The sequence below is a fragment of the Vigna angularis genome, chromosome 4 (assembly GCF_016808095.1).
Source record: "Vigna angularis cultivar LongXiaoDou No.4 chromosome 4, ASM1680809v1, whole genome shotgun sequence".
Lineage (NCBI taxonomy): Eukaryota > Viridiplantae > Streptophyta > Magnoliopsida > Fabales > Fabaceae > Vigna > Vigna angularis.
Window position 1 is genome coordinate 12962357 of NC_068973.1, and position 18535 is coordinate 12980891.

An 18535-nucleotide genomic window follows, 5' to 3' on the forward strand; every position below is an offset into this window, starting at 1 on the left:
TTCGAATTTTTTATTATTTATTTATTTATTTTTCTTTTTTAGATTGTATTTGAATGTCTGTTATAATTATAAAATAATTATTCATATATATATATAATTTGGGATTTTATTTAAATAGATTATATTCTATGAAAATAATTATAGAAAATGATAAGAATTTCATAAATTAATGTTTGATTTGTAAGAGTGCTACCTATATAAATCTTTCACATTTTTGTCTAAATAGTATAGATTAATATTTGATAATGAAAAGTTGAGGGGTATGATATTTGTTGAATGTTTTTAATGTATATATTCATGTACTCTACTAAAATAAGTTTTGCATGCAATTCGAGTAAATATGAATATAAATATAAGTAAAAGAAATGAAATTTATTTATAATTCTTATTTATTTTTCTATTTGCAATTATATATATATATATATATATATTTAAAATGCTATATAAATGCTTTGTATAGTTTTGTGAGGTTTTAGCCATTTCATTTTTTTAATTGAGTGGTATTCTTTCTTTTTAATAATTTGTTTCTAAAATTACTTACTATGTTTGTTTCAGTTAAAATAACAAGAGTCAACTTATTATTTTTTTAAAATAGCATTTATATTATTAAATTTTAGAAATAAAACTTTAAAATGCAGTTAATGGGAGTAACTTATTGTTGCATACCATTAACTGTTTGAATTAGACATTTACCCGTAAATTTAATAAAATTAAATGCTACAATTAACGTACAAATAAATAAATTCAAAACTTGTAGCTTCTTGAGCGTTTCACTTAATACATTTATTGCTTTAAAAACCCATTAACTTCTATAGTTATCAAAAATACTTAAATGTGGAGAATATTTAGTTTTCTATAGAGAAATAAAAGCAACTTTACAGGCAATTCTGTTTAAATAAAATAAGACAGTGAATAACTCTATTAAATATTTGATATAACTCTAAATTCAGGATTAAAACTGGAGATCATTATTTAATATAAAATATTTTTTAGTCGATTTGTATATTTAAATGTCTTTGTTAAGAATTGTATCATTTTTAGGAATCCTAAATACGTTAAATTAGAATTGTTTTTTTTTTAATTTTAAAACATTTTATCTGGATAAGAGAATTCAAATTAAATTTTAATTTTTTTATTTTAATAAATTATGCATATTATCGCCAAATAGAATATAACTTAATAGGAAAATCCATCAAAATATTATTAGCTATAGAGCTGTCAAAACGGGTTATCCGGTCCGACCCGGCTCGACCCACCACGGGTTGGTCACTTAGTGAGCCAATCTAACCCGACTCGACTTACCATTGGTTGGCTCACTGATTCACTTAATTACAATTTTTTTTAAATAAAAAAAATTTACAAACTTTCTATAATTCAAATCTAAACAAATTTCACTCTCAAATTTTACTCCCAATATGGGTGTTTAATTAATTTCGAAAATAAGGAATTCAAATAATTTCTTCAAGCAAAAAAAAATAATAAATATTTTTTTATAGAATTAAAATTAAATTTTAATAAAATAAAATTAGGTAGGTGGATTGGTGAGCCAACCCGGCCCACCATGGACTCAACCCACATGAGTCGGATTTAAATAAGTCGGGTTAAAATCTGACTCGTATAAAAAAGATATAATTTTTTCAAACCCAACCCGGCTCATACCTATGATGAGCCGGATTGATCCGTAGATTGTGACCCATTTTAACAGCTGTAATTAGCTGAGTTGACAGAGAATGTATACACTTCAACTTCGAAGAAATTTGGCATATATTTCTTAAAAAAAAATATTTTACCTGTAGTCTTAAAAGAAAAAAAATTAACAATTGTTAACGGAAATACTTTTAATCATTTCAATCGAAAAATAAGTTATGGTAACTAAAAAATAACTGTTAATTTATGTTGATAAGAAAATAGCACATTATTATGGTCAAAATTCTAATCGGTATTAGTAGAAAATCACATCAGAAATTAAAAAAAAGAAGATAAAATTTGATAAAATAGATTTTATTATACAGAGCTTATATAACACTGATTAAAAAATTAGAAATATTTGGAAATAGTATAAATATGCATTAAAAAAAATAATGAAAGAAGATATTTCTTGACAAATTAATAAAAAGCCTCTATAATTTATTTGCCAACTAAGTGTTTATCATTAACACTTTGGACCACCTTAATTATGTGTGATTGTTTAAAGTAAATATGGGTGAAACATAATTTTGGCCTACAGTTTTCAGTGTAATCAATTTTACCTTTTCGTTTTCTTCTGAGGGAAAGGCTTACCAAAGTTATATAATAATGGAGTTCCTAACAAAAAAAATTAAATTTTGATACATAGTACAATAAATTTAGTTCAATTATTTTTTTAAATTATTAATTATTTAAATATGTGTTTGGTATTTAATAATTACCACTTGCGCATTTGGAAGAAAAACTAACATTAATATATTATTAAATATGTTTTTTTTAATAACATTAATATATTAATTTTATTTTATACATTTTTCTTAGCTAAATCGGTTTGCATATTTTTAAGGAAAGAACACTAATATAGTATCATCTCTGGAGTAAGGACTATAATTTATTAATTGAATTAAAAAATCAATACTACATAAATGGGAATCTTAATATAATTAAAAATTTAGTTAATGTAAGAGTAATTGCAGTATAAAATAATAAAAACATTTGGATAAAGTAATAAAAAGAACCGTTACAAAAGGGTAACAGACTAGTATTTTTATTTGATGTGACGTAAATAAATATAAACTAAAGCATTGTTTTTTAAGTAAGGAATAAAAGTAAAAATAAAATGAATACATTTGTGAATGAAAACAATAACTGCCAGTAATAGGGTGGTGAATAAAAGAAGCAGTGGTGCAGTGAGATGAGAGCGCGAACAAAAGCTGGACTCCTACAAGAAACAAACAAAGACAGTGGTTTGCACTTTTTACAGAGACGAATCAATCACGTTAGGCCAACACCGCAGTTTCACCAGCCAATTTGTGACATGTAGACAACCAATAACCATTTTTCTCATTCGCAATCATCGATTTGCGAATTCCGTTTCGTTCTTCCATGGCACTGCGAAACGGCAGCAGAAAAATTTCCTTCGAGGTTCTCAGCGTCGATGGCGAATCGGAATCAAACGAACACAGCCGCAGGAAACGCAGGCATCGCGCCTCCAAGCGCAAGAAGAAGCTTCTTGATCGCGCGGATTCCGTCGATCCGCATATAGAGCCTCTGGAAAACGGAGGAGCCTGCAACGGATTCGAGCTGGACGCTAATAGGTATAGCGCTGGCGGAGGGAGCGTCGTTTACGAGGAGGTGCGAGAGGCGAGTGTGTGCGCGGTTGTGGATGCGCGTGAGGCGGAGAGTGAGGCACCGACGGCGGTGCGCGGTGGCATCGAGGGGTTTAATTTTGGGAAATTGAGGCAGAGGAACGTGAGTTGTGGGAGTTCCGATGAGTTTCCCACTTCGGTGGTGCGCGATGAGAAGGAGGAGGGTGGTGTGAATGCGAGTCCAGTGGAGAAACCGACGAACGAGCCTGATAGGAATGTGGCTACAAAATTGGAGACCGTGGAGTCGTTGGACTGGAAGCGTCTCATGGAGGAAGATCCGAATTGTGAGTGGTACAATGGGCCTTACAGTGCATGCATCATATTGTATCTCATGATTATAATTGCAATGATTTTTCGAAAAATTGACCCTACAAAAAATGCTAACAAATGTGTTGCAACAAAATTATGCATGGACTTCGAAGGGGAAATGACTAGAAAAATAGACGCGGGGTTGGTTCTGTGTCCCCCACTTGCTATGGAATTGGTGGCATGGCTAATTGGATACTGCAAACTTTGACTGAATGATACATACATCTAGGTTTTAAGTTAGGTTTTTGCTGTAAACACTGACGTATTTTCTGCCAAATTAATCTTGTGGTGGTGTGTTTTGTTGTCAGACGTATTTTCAGTGGAAAAGTCTCCTGTAACATACTTTTTGGAGGAAATGTACAATGGAAATTCCTTACGGAGCACAACAACTCTTGGGAATGAAAAAGAACGAGAAAGAGTTTATGATACTATCTTCCGCCTGCCCTGGAGATGTGAATTGGTAGACTTCCTTTCTTTATCAAAAAGTACTAAGAAATAATAAGAACTCTGGTTATAGTTTTGTGATGTTATCTATGGATATGTACTCCTGGTTGAGCTGCTTGTATTTACTTTCAAAATAACCGTATAAGTTCATAGGTTTATGGGGAAAGTAAAGTAAAACTAAACCTTCCACCTAATTTATAGTAGACACCTATAGTTGTATTTTTTATTGAGGCATTCTACATTTGTTTTGTATCTTGAACGTGGAACGCAATTGCAGCTTATAGATGTTGGCTTCTTTGTCTGCTTCGATTCATTTCTTTCATTATTAACTGTTATGCCAGCAAGGATCACGATGGCCATTTGGAGGATTCTAAAGACAAGGTTAGCCACGTTTCCTTAATTTTTTCCCTTGTAATAAAATTTTAGTCGGCAATGCATGTGGGGAATAAAGTGATAGATTAATCTTACAACACCTGTTTCCTTAGTTTAGATTTGTGATGTAAGCACAGAGCAGTGCACATCTAGTACTACAATCTTAGAGTGCTTCAAATATCGTCATAAATCTTTGAATTCCAGAACAAACTTCCAAATTACCAGTAAGTTCAGCTGACACTCTGTGATAGAGGTCTTAGTTGCTAATTTGGATCTGGGTTCTGTTAGTCCCTGATTCAAACTTAGCTGAATAAGTTTGACCAATCTCTCCCTAATACAGAGTTTACATCTTCTTGTGCTTTGACTTTTTGTTATCCTTTTTAGTTCAACTCATGTTTTAAAATTTGTGCATGTATATCATGGTTTATAGTATTACATGTGGACTAATCAATGCGTATGACAGGCAGTTCAAGAGGCTATCAACAATGGAAATTTCAGATTTTGGATGTTTTCTCATTATGACCTGTGGAGTGGTTCTTTTGCAACGAACAGGCAAAGTGGTTTTCTCATTTCTTTTTTGTATTGTTCAAGTTTAATATTATGCTAATTATGTTTTATTCGTCTTTTCAAATGTGCTGCAACAGATATCAGCTTAATATATCATATGATCCGTGGTCAAGGAACAATAAAGTTATATGTGGTCTACAATGTTTTAGAGGTGAGCATAAATTTATTAGTCTGGATCATGGTGAATAATTAGCTGTCCAAACTGTCAGATATCAACCAAAGTGAATATTTATGTGTTGTTGAGTTTAATTTTTATTCATTATTAGGATATAATTTTTAGACTATAAACTGATTGAAACCACCCTAGATAGGATATGACCTTTACAGTAATTGTTTCTGAAGTAAATAATTTTTTACCCTATGCAGAAATTCATGATTGGATGAAAGTATAAAAGTCTCGGTGCATTCTAATAAAATTTTATTTATAGGGTTTATGCAAGCAAGATCTTGTGGTGACAAAGTAAAGGAATTTCAAAGAATATGGAATGATAAAATTTTGGTTTGTAATTAATTTGTGAACCGTGAAACTCTGACATAAGATGAGATAAAATATTGCTGTATTTGGAAATTTTTACTATCTTCTTAAATAGCAGAATTGTATTGGGCTAGAGGAGATAATGAAAATGTGATGAAAGAAGTAGGATGAATGTTGTGTAAATGATATTGTAATAGCTTTTCGAAACATGCATATGGGTATTCAGTAGCCTTCTGGTATTTAAACATAATATTGTATCTTTTTGCTTTTAGTTTCCGATTGAATGCAAAAGTGTTGTGACTCGTAATGCTCAAAATGTTACTTATACTGTTAATTTGTGACTGATCTTCCAACTTGCAGATATTTGATAAACTATGTCAAAGTTTTAATGGGGATGTGTTGCAAACGTTATTTCTTTCTGCTGAAGGACTTGCGAATTGCCCCCAAGAAAGCATTCGATTCTGGATTTGGAGATTTGTTTCTGACCAAGCTTTAGCTGTGGTTGCTTCAAATATCCTTCATTTTTGTATTTTTTCCCCATTTGTTTGATTACCTTTTATCTTCTGCGAAGGCAAATTAAGAAATAACAAAGTCGGTGATTTGATTCCTTGACTAGTCTTACTTGTTCATTCTTTTATCTTATTAGCTCAGGCAATCACTTTATCAACATGTATAGTTGCTCACAACAATGCTCTGTTGGCATTGCTGGTGTCAAATAATTTTGCTGAGATCAAAAGTAATGTGTTCAAGCGGTACAGCATGGATAATGTTCACAGTTTAGTTTACTTTGGTATGTTATCATTCTCATAATGGGGTTTTTCTTTTCTGGATTCCTGCTTACTTGGTATGCGGTTATATACTCCTTCATTCAAATGTGGAAGAAGCCCTGGATGGTCTCATTTTCAGAATATTATTTGTGCTAGTTTTGACATTAGTTGATTTGTTTAGGGTTATATGCCGTAAAATTGTTTTGATGTTTGAATTTTAAAGTGAGTGCCTTTTATTTTGAATGGGAATATCTCAATCTATAGGGTGTACGTGTATCCCTTTTATGCCTTCTTTGGCATCTTACCCCTGTTGTCACATAATTATGTTAAGGAAAAAGCTTTTTGCTTTTAGTGGATTGATTCAGTTGATATGGATATATTATTATTCAGAACAATAATGCAATGTCTTTTGCATTGACATGAAAATTTATACACAGCGATTAACTTTAATTTTAGGATAAATGTGTTGGTCCATATATTTTTTCCCAAACCTGGTTTTAGTCTATGCACTCTCAAATCAATGAATTTGTCCTCTATCTTTTTAGAATATGCCTTGATACTTTAATTTAGTATTTAGAGGGTGGTTGCTGTTTACAGCCCCAAAGTTGGAAGAGAGATTAAATTTACATTTTTCTGAATTTTGAGGAATAATTCATATATATGAAAGTATAGGGATCAAACCAAGTTTGTCCAAAAGCACATGGACTAAAGACACATTTTCCCTTTTACTTTGCTCCATATAATTTATACTTGAGGTATATGGAATAGTTTGCTAGTATCTAGCGGTTAGGGAATTATGGAAATGCCTTTTAAGTCTTTTGCACAATAAAAAGTTAGTTGTGAAACCCATGCACCGAACATGGTATATTCATAAACTTGTTTGTCTGTCTTTTGAGTTCTTTTTAGTTTGAATTTAGACAAGGATTAGCAGGTTTAAATGTTTACATTAGCAGGTTTAAAATCATACTTGGGAAAAATGTATGGATTTTCTTTAAAATGTAATATGACAAACCCTTTTTTGAATTATAGAAATTCAATTATACTATTAAAATCCATAACCTTAAGACATCCTATTGGTTACTTAAAATTATAATAGATATATAGCTATAAAAATCTTGTCTCAGTAACTTACACCCATCAACCTCAATGAGAGGAGGAATAAAAGAGGAGGTAATTAAAACTAATACCGAACGGTAAGGCAGGGGAAGTGAGGCCGAACAGTGCATGAGAGGAGAAGTCGAACGGTAAGGCAAGGGGAAAGTGAGGCCGAACAGAAAGACAGGGGAAAGCGAGGCCGAACGGTGTAAGAGAAGAGAAGCTGAACGGTAAGACAGTGCGAAGTGAGGCCGAACGGTAGAGGCTGACTTTTTTACCAATTAGGAAGAGGCGCGAGAATGAGATACTATAAATTGAACATATTGAGGAGGTTATTTTCTTTTGAGTATAGATTGAACATATTTTCTAGTGGAGGAAGGTAGGCTTCCTTGGGGGGAGTATACTTGTATTTTTGATACTTGAATCAATAATACATACATACTTACTTTCAATTCTGGTGTTAGAGTGAAGTGAGAAGAGAGTATAGATTAGGTTATTTGCATAAAGTAACCTAACAGTCTATGATTATTTTTTTTTTGTTATTTTCTGGGGATTTGATCTCCATTATACATTAAAAGTGATATAATTTGTATGTAGGTTTTGCCATTTATTTACTGTTTGGTGGGCGGTGAGGAGAGGAGATGGATTTTAATAAAAGCTTATGTTTGATTCAGAAGTTTGGAGAGAAGGGAAGTGAAAATGAAAGGAAAAAACATCACCAATTTTTTTCTCCTGTTAACCCCACCCTCTGGACCAAATGGCTCGTTAGTATACATTTTTTTAACGTTGTGTTAGTGTAAATTTCTATACAATGTATGTATATTATCTTAGCTGCGTAAAATTCTTTATCCAATTCCTTTTTACTGAAATGAGCAAGAGTAAAAATATTTGTTCTGCATTTGACAATTGCATTATTTAAAACTTCTTTTTTCTCATTTTCCTGCAAACTCTTACTGTATTTTATTTCCTCCATTTACTTATGATGACAAGCAGATTCCGTAGAGAGATTCCACATTTCATCATTTATCTTATTCGTCTTGGCTCAAAATATTCTGGAGGCAGAGGGTCCCTGGTTTCAAAGTTTTCTTATTGTAAGTTTGGAAATATTTTACCTCATAATATTAATGAAAGATGTTTCGTTAATCCCGTTCCTGACTCATATTTTGGATGGTGCAGAATATCCTCTTGGTTTATGTATGTGAAATGGTTATTGATATTATCAAGCATTCATTCATTGCTAAATTCAATGACATTAAGCCCATCGCATACTCCGAGTTCCTCGAAGACCTATGTAAACAGGTATTCTGATTTCATTTTTGTGGACATTATCTATACAGTATGCTGGTTGTTTACTGCTAGGGTGTAAAAAACTGGAACCACTTTGATAACAAATTGTTATATTTTCATTCAAATCTCAACTTAAAGCTGAAAACTTGAGTGAATTTATGAGCAACACAATTGAGTGCACGAAGACTCTCCATGATTCTACCATAAATGCCTTTCGAAATCCTTTGCTGGAAGATATGCTTTGATGGGAAAAGGTAGCTACGCTATTTTGTTACAGCAATATAGTTCACTTTCTCTAAAACAAATTTGGTCTTCACCTAATACTTGAGAGAGCTACTTATTACTTCGATAGAATGATGTATAACTTTAAGTCATATTATGACAATCAAATTGCATTAACATTTTGTTCCTGTTCATTGATGGAGCTTCTTTCCAAAGAATATACTCCTGACATTTGACTGCTCCATTTTGTAGACTCTAAATATGCAAACTGAAGGCGCAAAGAAAAACCTGACTTTTGTTCCCCTAGCCCCAGCATGCGTGGTAAGCATACGATTTTAAATGTCCATATGGTTTTTCTGTTTTTTAGTTTACCGATTCATCATCTGTGCACTTTTTCCTTTTATAACTGGTTCTTAGGTTATACGAGTTCTGACTCCAGTATATTCTGCAAACCTTCCTAACAATCCCCTTCCATGGAGGCTTTTCTGGATTCTGCTTTTTTCAGCAATGACCTATGTTATGCTTACAAGCCTTAAGCTCCTCATTGGCATTGGCTTACACCAGCATGCCACTTGGTATGTTAATCGCTGCAGAAGGAGGAAACATCATTTTCATGAAGATTAGTTTGGAAGGGAAACAATACTGCTGTTTTGAGTTAACATGATCTGTTTGCCCAAGCATTCCTCCACTCAGCCCGAAGAACATTTTCTGAAAGATCACACAGGGAGATAACATTCAGGATTACTTGACTCCGAATTATCATTGGTGCGTGGCACAAACGAGAACAACTTTGGTTTATATCTGGAAGGTGTACTTTTGGTTTATAGGTTGAAGGTGACCCATAGATGGTTTCCCTTTTCAATTTTGACAGCAACTTATAGATTGAGTATTACAGAGTAATAATAAAGTGTTATATATAGGCTTGCATAATTTCAATGAAATGTAATCACCTCCACTCAAATTTTGGCCAACTCAATAAAAACAATAGCACATCTTTTTGACCTCTTTCGAAATTTATTATCGGGAACTATTGAAAAATATATGAGCAACCTACCATTTTAATTCTTGTTTGTATGTTCATTAGATTCTGAACTAAATAAAATTTAGATAAATCTCTGAAAGGATATTGATCAAATTAGTCCACATTTTGAAAGAAAATTGTTACTTGAATTATATGTTTAGTTATTTTGTTAGCTTTAGGGCTAATGTGCAAACATTTATGGAAATAGGTTGTTAAGCCACATAGAGAACATGGTTTGTGTTCAATTAGTATATTGGAAGAAATAGCATCAGTGTTATATATGTTTACTAATGTTAAAAAAAATACTTGTTTAAGTCAAAAGTAGTTTTTGGAATGAATATTTGGTTAAACTAGTAGTGACTTGTGAAAAGAATACTTGTTCAAGCAATAAGTGACATATGGAAAGAATATTTAGCTAACCAAAGGGTGTCTTGTGAAACGAATAGTTGGTTAAGCTAAAAGTGATTGAGAGTCTAAACAATATGCAAAAAATTAACGAGGAGTGGTTGAGAGCTGAAACAATACGCAAAGAATCAACGAGACATTAGTCTACTTAGTGAAATTCAGTTTGTCGTTTCAGAACTGTTATCTCTGGTCAGACGAACTAGTATAAAGAACAACTTGTGCATTTCTCTTTTTCCTTATACATGTACACCACACTTTATTATTTACTCAAAGGGTTAGTCATGGCTTAGTCAAGAGTAGCTATAAGCCCAAAGAATAACAAACATGAGTCTACTTAGTGAAATTCAGTTTGTCGTTTCAGAACTATGTCACTTGGTTAGACGAACTAGTACAAAGAACAACTTGTGCATTTCTCTCTTTCCTTATACATGTACACCACACTTCATTATTATCTACATTAACTTAGAAATTAGGGTTATTGTGAGAATGTGAGAATACATGTATAAAATTGCTTTAAACAAGTAAATCAATCAAGTCCTAAAGTTTCACTCCTTTAGACACAATAGTCACTAATTTATTACTTGTAAAACAAAACTATTGTCTAAATATTCATCATGAGACAATACTTGAGAAATATATCCTGGTATGTTTTTGTGTTGTGCATACTGGTTTTGATATATGTAGGTTTGCTTCATTGACATAGGATGTTACAAAAATAGAATATTTTTTCTAAAATACAAACTTTAGACAACAGTAATGACCAAAATCAAGGCAGAAAATGGTCTATGGTCCTGGTTCTAGTTACAATCGAAGCCAAAGAACCAAAAATTAAATAAATATTTTAATTAAAATTAGACCTATCACTAGTACAGCCAAGAAATACTACAACAGTTATTTTGAGTTATGACAGCGGTTTCATAACCAAGACATATTAAGGTGAGGTAAAAAAAGGGGGGGCTTTTGACCTCAGCTCAGAACTGAAGCCAAAAGTTGAAGATTATGCTTCGGTTATAAGAAAACCAAAGCTGTAAACTAAAAGAAAGTAAAAAGAAAAGAAAATAATTTTGGGTTTATTGCAGTGGTTCCAATAACAACCACTGCTCTATTAGATTTTAAATAATTATTTAATTTTCAGGCTCTATGGTAGTAGTTATTTAGTTTATTGAACATATAAATTTTAAACAACATATCTAAAATTTTGTCAATATTTCGTCTTGATTTTCAGGTTACATGAACGAAAGTGATTAAAAATTATATAAAATATGCACTAAAAGATCAATATAAAACACAGTTACAAAATATTCATGAATTTTAAGATATGTATATTAAAATTTATATACATTAATAAACTATGAAAAAGTGATTACTCTTCTTAAACTCTCCAACTAGAAATTTCAAGATTTAATGCTATAAATTATAATTTTTTTCTCCTCTTATATTCATTTTTAAAACATACATTTCTCTAACAAACTTGAAGACAATAAATAATTTTTTATTGAATCTTAAATCGGAAATTAAGACTAATTCAATACAACAATATATTTTAGCATACAATTAATCACATATGAAACACACAAAAATTGAATAACCTACTGCAACATTATAAAAAATTATATACTCATATTACAAAATAAATTTAAGACCAAAAATAGGAACCTAGGAGCGAAAAAGGCAAACAACAATGAAGAACGCTACAACTACTCGCATTTTGGAATGCACCAAAAGCTCACCATAAAAAACAATAATAGGATACAAATACAAAAAACTTATTAGTCTCAAGAACAAAAAGTAACTTAAAAACGCCCAAAAAAGCCAAAGAACAAAGGAACCAAAGTTCACCTCAGAAAAACGAACAAACGAATGAAAGATCACTAAAGAGGAGTTCAGACCACATCAATGGAGGCAATGATGACGGCGTTGGAGGCAATGACCATGACGTTCGGAGTCAATGGAGCAATATTAGCAAAGAGGAGGGTTAAAGAGCAACGAAGATACACGAAAAGAAACTGTAAAGGATTATGTGAATTTGCACTTTTTTTACCACTACGAAGACATATTGTCTCAGTTATTTTAATGACCGAAACAATATGTAGTCTATGGCCTCGATTCTATTAAGAATCGATGCCAAAAAAATCTTCAAATATTTAAAAATTAAAAGTTTTGGAACCATTTATGGCTTTTGGCTCATACCTTTTGGCTTCGATTCTTTGTAAAATCGAAACAAAAGGGATCTATGACATCGATTTTCTGAACAACCGAGGTCATAGGATGACTTTAGAATTTTAACAGTATGAAGTTCCTTTTGTAGGGTGCAAAGTCAGAATCCTGTGACCACAGTTCTCCGAAGAACTAAGGCCATAGACTTGTTCAAAATTTGAAAAGTCTGACATATCTCTTTGTAGGGGAATGTCAGGACCCTATGACATTAGTTTTGAGGAGAACCGAGGCCATAAATCCATACCAGTGTGTATTGAGTAGAAAAGTTTAAATTTGTGTTTATGTGTCCCACCTTTAGGCTTTAGTCGTTTATTAACCAATGCCAAAAACAAAATATGACTTCAGTTGTTTTCTAATCGAGGCCTATATGTTTGCAAAAGTTAAAAAAATACCACCATGTCTTTTTATGCTTTGTTTTTGTCAAAACTGAATTGTAATAGGCAAGTTATAAGTCATATTTTGTACTAGTGTATGATAGTGATTGACAAGATAATCGAAGCAAAAAAGACTTTTGACAACGATTTTGGAAAGAACTATAAGACTGTAGACTCTACCAGATTTTAAATAATTATTTTAATTTTAAAGAGCTATGATAGTGATTCCTACTAGAATTGCTGCCATATCTCCTTAAAATTAAATAATTAAAATCTGATAGGGCCTATGGTCTCGGTTCCCTTTAGAACTGCTGCCAACCACCGTTGTTATATTTCTGCACTGCACTAATAATGATATCAAATAAAATATATCTTAGTAAAATTTGTTGTTTATTAAATTTGTATTTATTTATGAGTGGATCACAAATGTTTAGTTCACATAATAATACAAATTAAACAAAACTTTATTGAATAATTGAAATAGAAAAAAGATAAAGCAAATAAATATGTCATGTGCGAAATCTAAAAACAAATATCTAACATCATTTTATAATATTTTTTAAAATACCTAAATAAGTAAATTAAAAAGATACACCATTTAAAAATAAATGTTATTTCTTGAACTATGGTATATTATGAAATACTATGACCACTTACAACGCATGTGGTCAATCCATTAGATTGTGGCCCAAAACTAAAATGATTGTAGTAGTTATTTTATTTCGTTTAATGTGTTATTATTTCCTCCGTAATATATATAAATAAATAAATATATATATATATATATATTATAAAACACTCTTTGTTTCCATTTAATGTGTTATTATTTGCTCCACTTACAACGCATGTGGTCAATCCATTGAAGTATGGTATATTATGAAACACTATGGCCACTTACAACTGATGTGGTCAATTCACTAGATTGTGGCCTAAACCTAAAATGGTTGCAGTCGTAATTTTATTTAATGTGTTATTATTTCTTCTGACAGAGCCTAACTTCGGCTTGTCCAAAAAGACCAATCTTAGCTGCTACATACTGTAATCACAATCAGGAAATGAAATCAAATGCAAGATAGAGAAGCTGTAGCGGAAATGCAACATATACATCGACAGGGCCCCAATGCCTGCAGAAGAAGAACAAGTTTAAAGCTTGGAAATTAAATTATCAAGAAATGGTGAAAGTAAAATATAAGAAACAAGCAGAGAATGGATAATGAATTAAAAATAAAGACAACATTTACTGAAGCCATACCTTTCTTTAGCCTTACCAACCAATTCCTTGGCATAAACCTCAAATAGTTCCTGGAAGGATGAAGAAAATATTACACGAATGTTCGAACCCTAGGTGAGGTGCAAGAAGAGTCTGAATTTAAGAGAAACCAAACACTAAAATTTTAGGAGGGAATTTTAAAAAAAATTTGGAGAATTTATAAAAAAATGAATTATAATTTGTATAGGATCATAAACTTTTAAAAAACAATTTAAAACTTTTACTATTATTAGTTTTTAGAGAATTTATCAGAATTATTTTAAATCATATTTATTTGTGAAGATTTTTATAACTTTTATAAAATAACTTCTACTAAATATTATTTTTTTGGTATATATGTATATATTTATCAAACACTCTTTGTTTTCTTTCACGTCTATTTCTCCTTTATTTTATCTTTTCCTCATATTTCATTCATTCTTAATCCTATAAGCCAACATCTTCAAGCTGTGACCTTACTCTTCAAAACTGGTGAGAAATGATATACTGATAATAACATAATACAGTTTTATTAGACTTTGATTCAATATTTCTCATCTATTTATATTCTCATATATGTTTTCTCATATTTCATCCATTACTTCAGAAAACATCTTCAAGGAGTGACCAAAATGAGTAGTGTATAATAACATATTAGAGTACTCAATAGATAATCATAAAAAATAGTATTTACTAGATTTTTTCATTCATTCACTTCATTTTTTGATTTTAACTTTCATAATTTCTGTTGACAGGGGATTTTAACTTTCATAATTTACATTGATAGAGGAGTCTAGCTTCTATATATTATAGTTTTTGATGATGCATAGGTCTAAATGATTAGAAATGGTTTTCATTAATTTTTGTGCAACAAAATGGTATAACAAATATTTTAAATCATTTACAAGTTAATACTAGATGTATGAATTCATTTATGTTTAATGGAATAGGCCTACAACAGAGGGAAAATTTAGTTTTTGGTAATTATAATTGATTAGATAAGTTGTATAATATGTTAGATTAAGCCAGAACACTTAGAATCCTAAACTGAAGCAAATCACTATGTTATAATTGATTACATAAATTACATAACTCATTAAAACAGAGAGATAAGCATAATCTCTTATATAAGTAACATAATCTGTTAAGAAAGATAAATGAATGACTAATGATACTAAGTGTCATTATAATCAATTACATAAGTTCAATAATCGATTAAAATAGAAAGTAAGGTCTAATCCATTACACTGATAGCCTAATCTGTTAAGTTTGTCAGAAGAAGCAGTTATAGGTATAAGTGTTGAAATAATTGATTATACATGTGTAATAATATGTTAAAACAGAGGCAAAAGCATAATAGATTATGTTGATAATATAATCGATTAAACTGTGTCAGAATTTGAATTTTCTTTATAAACCTGACTCGAGACATGTTTCATTAACGCTTTAATTTTCAAATATTGATATACTTTCTAAGTTTTGTGTACAGGGTCTCCCAAGAACAGTTCTTGGAGGAATTCAAGCATCATTGGTGATCAAACATTCAAGATTTCATTTAAGACCAAGTGGACTTCATTGTTGCTTATATATCTGCGCTTGCAGAGTGTATTTTGATCAGTGTATTAGTGTTTCTACATTGTGTAGTTCATGAGCAAGAAGACTCGGGAAGATATTGAGGGTTTTCATCTCTTGTAGTTGGTGAGAGTGAGTGTTTTCCTCTCTTACTTGTGTTGTAATCGGATTTGAGAGTGGTAAGGATAACAATTGAGAGTTTCATTGTATTCTCAACTCAAATTTGATTTAATGGAAGCCTCTCAATTCAGGTTGTTGGGAGAAGACTGAATGTAAGCTTTTGATAATAAGTTGAACCAGTATAAATCTTGTGTTCTTTGATCTTTCTTTTACATTTTCTTTACTTAGTTGATTCATCAAATCTTTGAGTATTGATTTCAAGTTTTAAGAACTCTTTAAAGTTCTTGAAAAAGATTTTTGAAAAAGGATTCTTTAAAGATCTGAAAAAGATTTTTGAAAAATGATTAAATCCAATTCATCCGTCTTGGATTTGGATTGAGACATAAGGCTGCTATTTCTAACAATTTCTTATTTCTCTTGCATGATAAACATTTATATTTCTTAAGAGTATAATACAAATGTTGTAGTGCCAACAGTTCACCTGCATTTTTTTCATTCATATTTTTATTTTATTTATATCACACAGACATTGACCTTAAATTGGTGTTGTCGTGCCAACACTTAATTATTTTCTTTGTCAAATGACATTACTTAGAACAAAAGGGAAAATAAAAACCATTTTTAAAGACAACAGAAGAGAAAACGAAGTGAAAGAGCATTAATTGTAGACACCAAATGAGTGTAGTTGAGGTTGAAGATGAAGTGGTACTTTCTTGATGACAGTGAGTCCCCATATCTCACTCATGTCTACATCTTGCACTGGTTTACCATTCTCATGAGGAATCTTCCAATCAAACCAGTAGAGGAGATTAGCAAGCATAAACTCAGTGGAAGCAAGTGCAAACGAAATTCCAATACACCCTCTTCTCCCAGAACCAAAGGGAATAAGCTGCAAATCATTTCCTCTAAAATCAACTTCGGGCTCTTCTTCAAATCTCTCGGGAAGAAACTCTTCAGGCCTGTTCCAAATTTCAGGGTCCCTCTGAATCGCCCATGCATTCACAAACACTCTTGTTTTGGATGGAATATCGAAACCTTTGACTTTTACATCGGATAAAGTTTCTCGGGGTATCAAAAGAGGAGCAGGTGGATATAATCTCAGAGTTTCTTTCACTACGCATTTCAGATAACTCATTTCATTCAAATCATTCTCTTCCACTTTTAGTTTCTGCCCGACAACTCTTCTTACTTCTTCTTGAGCTCTCTTCATGGTAGCAGGATTATTCAAGAGCGCCGCAAATACCCATTCCAGAAGTGTTGAAGTAGTGTCACTTCCTCCAGCAAATATGTCCTGAAATTATGAAGATGGAAACATCCCTTAAGCTGTTCATGGATACTTGAACATAAATTTCAGCATTATATTTTACTGTTAGAGAAACTATCTACAAGAATTGAAGATTTTGAAATATTTTAATCTTAGGAGATGTGATTGTACCATTAGAATTGCCTTGACGTCATCGTGTGTAAGCTGAAAATCATGGTTTCCTGCACCATCTTGAATCTGAAGGAGTGAGTCCACGAAGTCTTTGTTACGAGGTTGGTAACTGTCCATCTTCATTATTTTCTTGCGTTCAGCAATTAACTGATCAAAGAAAGAATCTAATGCCCTGAAAGTGGCCTTAAATTCTGGTATTTGGCAAGAAAGAACGTCAATCCAACCTAACAAAGGAAAGAAATCTCCCACCGAGAAAGTGGCTAGGTGTTTCATCATCTTCCTTCCTAGCTCTCCAAAGCTGATTCCACCATCTGGGTTATCGTACTTTCTTCCAAGAACACATCTAGACATTATGTTGTTGGAGGTTTCAATCAGAATCTCAGTCAGGTTCACGCAAGAAGACGTTTTACCCGCGCTGCATGCTTCACGTATGGCACCAAGCATGGCTGCAACTTCTTCCTCTCGAATGAACTGAAAGGATCGCACCCTTTTGATGCTTAGAAGCTCAAGAACACAGATCTTCCTTTTCTGTCTCCACTCTTCCCCGTAGGGTGAAAATGCCACGTCTATGCACCCATACATGATGATTTTCACGGCTGTGGTCTGAGGCTTATTGGAGAAAGCAACATCATGGGTTTTGTAAACTTCTTTGGCGACATCAGCTGATGAAACCACAAGAGTCGGAGTTTGGCCTAATTGCAGAAACATGAAAGGGCCATACTTGCGAGACAGTGTTTGGAAGGAGCGGTGTGGGAGAGTGCCCAGTTGATGAAGGTTTCCAATTATGGGTAGTTTTGGTGGGGAAGGAGGCAAATTGGACTTGTTTCTTCTTCTTTTGTTATTAAGCACAAAAAAGAGGGTTAAGAAGAAGAAAAAAATGGCTATGTAAGAGGTACTCAGCTGGTTTGGCAATTCCTTTAAAAGTGAGGATAATGGTTGAACTTGAAGAGCCATTGCTTCTAGGGTCACTTGGATTTTGGTGAGGTAGGTTTGTATTCATCTCCATAACCCTGGTTGAGAATTTATAGAAACACAATAATGAATAGGATCAGAGAAATGTATCATACAAAATCACGGATGAACAAAAATCTTGTCCTTTACGATAAAATAATAAAAAAATAATATCGAACCAAGTGGGTAGAGACTTCTGTGTTCTTGTATACTGTTTTTTATTCGATTATACATGCACAAACACTTTTACATTTATTCCCTATATTTAAATGTGTTTTAGTATCTCTTCTCCAAGACACCATCGACTCATAAGGATGT

At 32.1% G+C, this 18535-nt stretch overlaps 2 protein-coding genes across 3 annotated transcripts; one reads left to right on the forward strand and one right to left on the reverse strand.

The window, feature by feature from the left end:
- The first annotated feature begins 2850 nt into the window (after positions 1-2850).
- On the forward strand, positions 2851-9874 carry LOC108331931 (protein POLLEN DEFECTIVE IN GUIDANCE 1). 2 transcript variants are annotated; one of them, XM_017566959.2, is made up of 11 exons: positions 2852-3619; positions 3953-4104; positions 4366-4469; positions 4924-5012; positions 5105-5178; positions 5863-6013; positions 6125-6292; positions 8358-8455; positions 8541-8663; positions 9126-9194; positions 9291-9874. In XM_017566959.2, exons 1-11 carry the CDS (start codon positions 3073-3075, stop codon positions 9495-9497), a joined length of 1782 nt encoding a protein of 593 aa, XP_017422448.1. In that variant the 5' UTR covers positions 2852-3072; the 3' UTR covers positions 9498-9874. The 2 variants fall into 2 exon arrangements, with proteins under 2 accessions (XP_052732680.1, XP_017422448.1); XM_052876720.1 differs by lacking the exon at positions 4366-4469 and having other exon boundaries at positions 2851-3619; positions 4924-5017.
- A 6549-nt stretch (positions 9875-16423) lies between these two features.
- On the reverse strand, positions 16424-18252 carry LOC108330243 (phenylacetaldehyde oxime monooxygenase CYP71AN24). The gene is made up of 2 exons (XM_017564741.2): positions 17267-18252; positions 16424-17122 (listed from the first exon to the last, which is right to left on the reverse strand). The coding sequence occupies exons 1-2, from the start codon at positions 18218-18220 to the stop codon at positions 16490-16492; spliced, it is 1587 nt and encodes a 528-aa protein (XP_017420230.1). The 5' UTR covers positions 18221-18252; the 3' UTR covers positions 16424-16489.
- Positions 18253-18535: the final 283 nt, after the last annotated feature.

Excerpts from the sequence above, each read along its gene's own strand:
- LOC108330243 (XM_017564741.2), bottom strand. The coding sequence starts at position 18,220 with ATGGCTCTTCAAGTTCAACCATTATCCTCACTTTTAAAGGAATTGCCA. Across the intron at positions 17,123-17,266 it reads ACGTCAAGGCAATTCTAATG|GACATATTTGCTGGAGGAAG; the intron begins GTACAATCACAT and ends TCATAATTTCAG.
- LOC108331931 (XM_017566959.2), top strand. The coding sequence starts at position 3,073 with ATGGCACTGCGAAACGGCAGCAGAAAAATTTCCTTCGAGGTTCTCAGC. Across the intron at positions 6,014-6,124 it reads TTTAGCTGTGGTTGCTTCAA|TTGTTCATTCTTTTATCTTA; the intron begins ATATCCTTCATT and ends GACTAGTCTTAC. Across the intron at positions 8,664-9,125 it reads TCGAAGACCTATGTAAACAG|ACTCTAAATATGCAAACTGA; the intron begins GTATTCTGATTT and ends TCCATTTTGTAG.